Genomic DNA, 7,787 nt, shown 5'->3' with positions numbered 1-7,787 from the left:
TAAATATATATATATGTAATCACGAGTGCTTACCAGAAAGCACTAGAACTGTTGTTATAAATGTTCATCATCCCAATTTTGTGTGCATTATATGGCTATTTCTTGCAGAGACTGAAGGAGCTGAAACAGAGGGAATTTGCTCGAAACGTAGCGTCTAAGTCACGGAAAGATGAAAGGAAACAGGAGAAAGCCCTTCAACGTTTGCACAAGCTAGCTGAGCTAAGGAAAGAGAGAACGTGGTAAGTGCATAACTGCTGAAACAAAAAATACTTTCAAATAAGCCCTTTGCTGTTAGCTGGTGCTGTGGGACAGAGGGCGATTGGAGTCCCTTGACTGGAGCCCCATGGATTTGTTTGGATGGTATTTTTGAAGCAGTATGTGTACAGTAATCTGATTCAAACTGTGCAGAAATGAATGTTTACCCTTGCTTTTTCAGTGGAGCTAAAATTACATATATTTTTAGGTTAAAAAAAGAAGTTTCATACATATTTCATAAAACCAGGCACGTTGGTTGAAAGCTGCATAAACCAGGCCATGCATTTGCAGGCTGACACTACTTCATTGATGAGGTGAGGAATACAGTCTGTCTTTCTAGGATGTAACAGATCTCTGCCATTTCATTTTCAAACTGCTAGCCTGGCAAAGGATCCAGAAATCTGGTTTTAAATTTCAGTAACTGGATTTTTGATGTTAAGAGGTAAGTGGTCCTTTTCCCCAGCTCAACAGTGTGCACCTTCCTATGCAAAAGTGACTCCTTGCTAGTCATATGTTTTGCATCCAGGGGTACTGTTGAAATTAATACTGAGCTTGCTCAATGTGACTGTGTTCTTACTTAAATATGACACAGTTGTAACACCGACAAGCCACTGAAAATACAGGTACCAACTTCTTACAGTGGAATCTCAGGGGGAAAAGGCAAAAAGTAGCTGCTGAAATGCAGATGTCATGAAGGAGAGTTCATTTCTGAGCTTTATTTCTCTATTTAAGAATTGATTTTTACTATCACTTTGTAGTAAAGAGTGTTACTTAGAGGTGTGATACAGACAGACACACGGTGTTGCTTAAACTGATGTTTTCTAGGTTGGTTTTACAGAAGTCACCATTTTATGGTGTTAAAGAAAAGATTTGGGAGGGGGTTAATATATATTTTAAATTTATGAAGAACTGGACAAGGCAGGAACTCACATGAAGAATTCCTTTCTCATGAAACCTCTACCTTAATTCTTGACCCGGTAGTGTAAGTTCAGCATTCTTTGTCTCAGCACTTCTAGGGGTCCTAAACAACATGTGAAAGTTTCCCCAATGACTCATTATCTAGTACTGCTCTACACTGAAAATAGAAATAGAATAATTTGGTTACAAAAAGAAAAAAAAATAAGTTGTAAGACAGGTCCATTACTCCCAGTGCTGAGCAGTTCCTGTAGATCCTGGAAAATTGGCAGCTTCAACAGTTTTTGCTCTGCTCTTTGCTTTGTATTAAGTCAAATAGAACAGATGGGAAGAGGACATGGAATGAAGAACAGAAGTAGACAGTGATAAATTTTTCCTCGGGAGGGATGAATCACTTACTGCAGTACTGTCAGATGAAATATTCTCCTCAACATTATTTTTCCATGAAAGAAATTGCTGAGATTGCAGTGGTTCAATCTGTGAACACGAATAGGGCAGGAGCTGCTGTGTGATTGCCCATGGGCAGAGCTGTGGTCACTGGGGTGATGACTAAGGGGGAAGTCAAGTGCATGAGGCACTCCGTGGTTTAGTATATTTTGTAGCACAAATGGATGTAAAACGCACGCTGTTTGTAGTAACAGTCTTGTAATCATGATGGTCTACTGGGAGGAGAAGCAAGATTTCTGTATAAATGGATAGTCTCTTATTGGGACAGGCAGGCCAGGAAAAGTGAACTACCTCACAGGGATCTGAGCTCTTCAGCTGCTAACTTCACATGAAGGAACTGGAGGCACAATATTTACTTTTTTTTTTAATTCTAGTCAACTGATCTTACTATGAAAGATGATATTTTTTTCATATTCTAAACCTATGTATCCTCAGATTCTTCCTCCTTCCTTAAAAAAAAGTCTTAGACACCAACGTAAGTCCATATTTCTGTCTGCAGCTCTCTGAAAGGTACTGACTCCGAGTTTTGTTTTCCTTCCTAGTGCTCCTGGGAGCGGCCCTATGTTCAAATCTACGACAGTGACTGTGCAAGATCATTGCAGTGATATCCCCCAAAGTACTGCCATAGATTCTTCCAACAATCGGGATTTAATGCATGATGCACAGAATGGTGAAGATGTTGCTTCTCTTACTTCTTCCACTCCTGGACATGCATGTAGTAATAAATCCGACACTAGCAAATGTGGGGATCAGGTTCAAGGAGCTCAAGGACATAGAGTTGGTTTCTCTTTTGCTTTTCCCAAGAAAGCAGTGGTCAAACTGGAGTCTTCAGCTGCCGTTTTCTATGAATATAATGACGAGACGTCTATAGAGCACGGATTTAGCAGAAGAAGCAGGTTTGTTCCAGGAGCATGTGACATTCAGTCTCCTTCAGTGGCAGAAATAGTCCTGTGCCCTGAGGAGAAACATAACTGTTTTCACCCACTGGTGGAAAAATGCATAGACACAGCAGAAGCTCCTAAAGCTCAGGAGTCAGAAAAGCTGGCTGATGAAGAAAGCGGCATGCTGGAGTCTCCTGTCTTAACTCCTGCTCCATCCTATTCAAAGCAACTGGTGTCCTTGGACACGGGCTATGGCATTGATGTGAGTGCAGCAGATGCAGTGGACCAAACGCTGCCCATGGCTGTGAACAGTGCTCAGATCCTGCCCCTGGACTGCAGCGAGTGTGAACCACAGGCAAACAGGGCTCTGGCACAGGCGGTTGTGGAGGACTGTTTATCTTTGCAGGATGTTGCTGAAGAAGATGATACAGACAGGAACAGTGATCCATCCATGACTGAAACTGAAATAAAAAGGCTGGGGGCAGATGCATCAGTTCCATCGGCATCTGAAGAAGTTAGTGGTGGAACCCTACAAAGCAAACCGGACATGAGCAAGAGACCTTGTGAACCCTTTGTTCCTGTTCTTAGCAAACATGGGTCAAATATTCTTCAGTGGCCATCAGAAATGTTAATTTACACAAGTACAGACCCATCAATTTCTTATAGCTGCAATCCTTTATATTTTGATTTCAAGTCATCAAGAGCAACTGACAGCCAAGAAAAGCCCAAGCATCAGCCAAACATACCTCATTTGCACCATAAAAGTGAATCCAACCATAGCTTAGTCTTGGATTTTACAAATAAACCTACTTCAGAGTGTGGTGATTATGAAACAGAAATGAATAAAGATGTGTGTGACTATACAATACCCCTTATAAGTGATGATTCCCTCCTCAGAAGTTGTGATCTTGCAAAAAATCAAAATAAAGTGTCCTTGGATGAATCATTCAGGATTAAAAAAATAGAAAAGTGTCACATTTCTAAAAATCACTTACAACAAAACACTGTGATAGATGAGAAATACAACAAAGTCTGGATCAAAGAAAGCCATGAAAAATGGCTTCACAAAAGTAGAAAACGGAAAAGGAGAAGAAAATTATATCATTGTCATCATCATCACTGTGGGGACACAACAGCAGCAGAAATGGAGATGTCCTCAGTGAGTGTAAAAGATATCAGTTACCGAGATGAAAATAAATATCAGCACCTCCAAAATAATTCAGAGAAGTGCAGATACGATGTGGGGAGTATCTGGCTAGCTGCAGGTGAGCTACAGCAGTCACATCAAAAACTTGGCACTGAAAATGGTCATAAGAGAGTCGTATCTGCATCACATCATGTATATGGGGACAGAGGCTGGTGTGATGTTTGGAGTACAACCAACAGCCAGCACCATGGTTGTAAGCGATGGCACAGAAGGAGCAAAGCAAGTTCTCGGGCACAGGCAGAGCAGCTGGCTCTGAGTTCCAGGAGGCACAGCATCAGGTGTGCTAAAACATGTAGCTGGAAAGTCAAGAGGTCAAGCTGTAGCCCAGAGCATAAATGTTTCAGACACTGCAGTGTGGAAAAGAGTCTGAGTCAAAACCAGTCCGTAAAGAGAGGTTGCAATGTTCTGACAGAAGAAACTGAGAAATCTCACCGCAAGCGGAGACAGCATATCTGTTCCTCCTCATCAGAAGAAAGCTCATACGGACAAACATTATCAGCAGAAGAATATCCAAGGCAAGTGCGAACTATAGGTACACATCACAAGGCAAAAGGGAAACGGAGGAAAAGAAAAACCAGAATCTATCACGTATTCCTTGACAGGAATGCAAGGAGTGAGAACTCCAGACTTTCCAAAGAAAGTTCTGCAAATTCTACCTTAAATGTTTTGGGGGACCTCTTGGTTCAAGATGGTCTAGAGGAAGTTAATGTGGATCCCAAAGCTGATCATGCAAAAGACATGGATGAAACGATGCAACTGGAGGAAAGCAAGTCATCTCTAGACACTGGCAGTTCACACGGGCTAGAACACAATGAACCAAAGGTGTGCACAGTGATGGAGAACACGCCGGGTATATTTTCTGATGTTGTCACTGTGCCTGTTCCTGAGCACAGCACTCCAGCAGCTGCCAGCACACAGGGTGTTCTGCAAGAGGAAAAGAAGAAAGAAAGGGTCAACAGTCATGAAAATCAGGCTTATAACAAACCTCCCCTCCCCAACAGACATTTGGAACAAGCTCCTCCTAAATCCTATCTTTGCCATTATGAATTGTCCAAGTCCCTACAACATGAGAAAATAAATGAGGTGGCTGGTGAATGGGTACAGTGTAATCCTGGTATATTTAGCAGCCCACCACCCTTGCCATTCAAGGAAGCACATGTGAACAGTCACACTTTTTTAACTACTGAGCAGTTACTAGCCCCTTTTACCCTGCCTGATCAAACATTGATATTCCCTCCAGATAAATTCAAAGATCTCCCATCCGAGGCCTATCAGCAGATCATGCCACAAAACATGCTGACCAGCAAAGTGAAGTTCACCTTCCCTCCCACGGCAATCCAGCCCCCGAATTCCCCGCTGCAGCCTGTACCCCTGCAGCCGCCGCTGTGCTCTACCTCCGTCACCACCATCCACCACACTGTCCTGCAGCAGCATGCTACTGCTGCACTGAAGGTTCTCCAGCCCCACCAGCAGTTCCTCTCACAGGTCCCGGCTCTTACCCAAGCGCCTTTACCTCATGTGCCAGTAGGACCAAGGCTTTGCCCGGGGGCTCACACAGCTTTTGTCACCGCACCGCACTTGCCACTGCTGCCACCCTCGGTCCTGCCGCCAAGCCCACCGGCATTCACACCACTGCCACATGCTGTCTTCCCGTCCCTGCTGTCCCCACACCCTGCTGTCATCCCCCTGCAGCCCCTCTTTTAGGATGGGTTCTTGGGGCTAGGGGAAGGAGCCTTCAGCTGAGTGGTCCTGCTGCTTCTACAGCCCCCTTGGCTTTGCAGAACGGTTCTGTGAAATGAACTAGTTATAATTCCTCGTTCTTTGGGAAGCATTTACTATAAGTACAATGATGCAAACATTCATGTTGAGTTCAGACCTATACTATAACAAAAGCACTGATGCTAATATGAACTCTCTATATATAAGTGAAAATCATGTCTTAGAATATGTACAATGTATATAAAATATATTTATAGTTCTATAACTTACGTTGTAAAGTATTCACTTTTTTGGTTTTATCTTTGTGTATTTGCACCTATTTAATGTTTAGACAAAGCCGATGCACTATGTTTTGTACTATGTTCTCTGAAGCTGTAAATCTAGTGACAAACTATCTCTTGCAATAAATTTTTGTTAACTATTTAAGTATATAAAAAATATTTCATTGTAAGCCTCATGGATGTTGTTCTTCCATGTTTTTCTGCAGCTGAATAGCATCCTCTGCCCCTGCTCTGTTTGGATAATCAGGTTTCCGATACGTCAGTGATTTATCAAGGAGGCTCAGAGGCTAATACCTTGAGGTATTGTCTCACTGAGCAAGAGAGGAAGGTTAATAGATGTGTTTGTGTTAGTAGCTTGATGTCAGCATGACAGAATGTGCCTACTTGTAGTATGTGCACAAACTGCTCACTGTTGGAGCTAATCCCTTTTATACTAAACCACAACATGATGATGTAACAAAAATGACATCAGTGATGGGCCTGAGGGAAATATCAATGGCAGTTTGACTTCAAAGGAATATTTCTAACACTGGAATGGTAGAGCACAGGGAAGGTCGTAGTTCCACCAAGCAGTCGTGCTCTGACTGCACACAGACCTTGGTGGGGCAGATCTCTTGGGGTGAGGTCCCTGCTGCCTGTGCAGTGTGTGACAATAGCAAGGGCACGTGAGCATGGAGTGAGTGTCAGGAAGAGGTTGACATGGGGAACCCACCAGGATTTGAGACAGATTCTAACCTCACTTCAACCCTCTCTTTCCTGAAGCAGTTTGCTAAAGTAGAATAACATAGAATAGAGATCAACTAAAATAATAATATACTGCCATTACTTCTAACTCTATTTCAGAGACTTCTCCCTACCTCTGCAATCTTTTTATTGCTGTTGAACCTCACCCAGCTTTAGCCAGTGAAATCTCCACTTTTGCTTTATCTTGGGATGTATCAGGCCCACACCTGTGATGGGCTAGAACAAAAGCAGAAGACATTCTGAGGTAGAGCTTTATCTTTGAGTTAAAAATGAAGTGTTACCACGTGAATGAAGCTAAGGATTTGCAGCAAGATGCTTAGTGTAGGCCCTCTGTAATGGAAGGTAGGTGCTAGCACTCCAATTAATTACTTACTTTCACCTTTTTATATAGTATAATAAAATCATATAAAGTTGAACTTAAAGAGTAGTAACTTTGGAATATTATCAATATACATTACATATGAATAGCTACAGACATTAACCATTTGAACAGTAATACTATATCTTAAGACATATATATGGATATTATTTTCTGCGCCTATAGCATTAGAACTTACCTGTGCCGATAATGCAAGTTTTTATATAATATTACACTAAAACTACAGCACATGACATCTTGCCACTATAATTACAGTGTCAGCTAGTCAAGGAATCAGGGTTTTCCCTGTCTTGCAGTTACAAAGGGCTAAATTACGCCAATAAGCAAAAAGCTGATAAGAAAGAGCAGTTGAGAGATCAGGGTCTGGAGAGTGACTCGGATTCCCTGACTGAGGCTGTGGCCTGGAGAAGGATGTTCTTGTCCCTGTAATGCCGTAAAGAAGGTATATTTTCTCTATTTGTAATTTCAAGTGAATACCTGTTTCTATTTGTCTGGTACCTGAAAAAACGTAGCATATAAGTGACTTTATACACCTTTATTTTGCAAGTATGCCTACATAATCTATATGTGTCCACTACTGCCTCTAATATGCAGGTGTCGAGCAGGCGCTAAACACAGGAACATCTGAAGTGGGAAGGTTCATGCCAGCTGCCTTAGCTGACTTCTTCATTTCTGTCCTGCTGTGTAGTAGCCAGCACAGAAGGTCCTTTGGGTTCTGATGTCTCAACAAAGACAAAACCCGTCTAATTATATAAGAGTACACTTGAAAAAAAGAAGCCATGTAGGAAAATCATGATTGCATGTTATCATGCATTTTTATGTGGCAGGAGATGAAAACTCACCAATTTCAAATTTTCAGTTGCAACATTCATTGGAAAATCCCATCTTTTAACTTGAGAAGTCTGCATTTTTTAACAAAATGTTCCAACAGCTTTGAATTTTACTTTTTTTTCTTACAA

The 7,787-nt window shown here is 41.9% G+C and overlaps 1 protein-coding gene across 1 annotated transcript; it reads left to right on the top strand.

The window, feature by feature from the left end:
• Window positions 1–108: 108 nt before the first annotated feature.
• On the top strand, window positions 109–5,409 carry ZNF804A (zinc finger protein 804A; the record flags this gene model as incomplete). Its single annotated transcript, XM_010018027.1, has 2 exons — window positions 109–239; window positions 2,160–5,409. Coding segments are annotated over 2 exons (3,381 nt in total), but the record flags the coding sequence as incomplete, so codon positions are not given.
• Between the last annotated feature and the right edge of the window lie 2,378 nt (window positions 5,410–7,787).

This window comes from Nestor notabilis, unplaced genomic scaffold (genome assembly GCF_000696875.1).
Source record: "Nestor notabilis isolate BGI_N333 unplaced genomic scaffold, ASM69687v1 Scaffold36730, whole genome shotgun sequence".
In the NCBI taxonomy this organism is placed as follows: domain Eukaryota; kingdom Metazoa; phylum Chordata; class Aves; order Psittaciformes; family Psittacidae; genus Nestor; species Nestor notabilis.
Note: the sequence above shows the minus strand (reverse complement) of the source record. Positions and strands in the feature narration are given on the sequence as shown.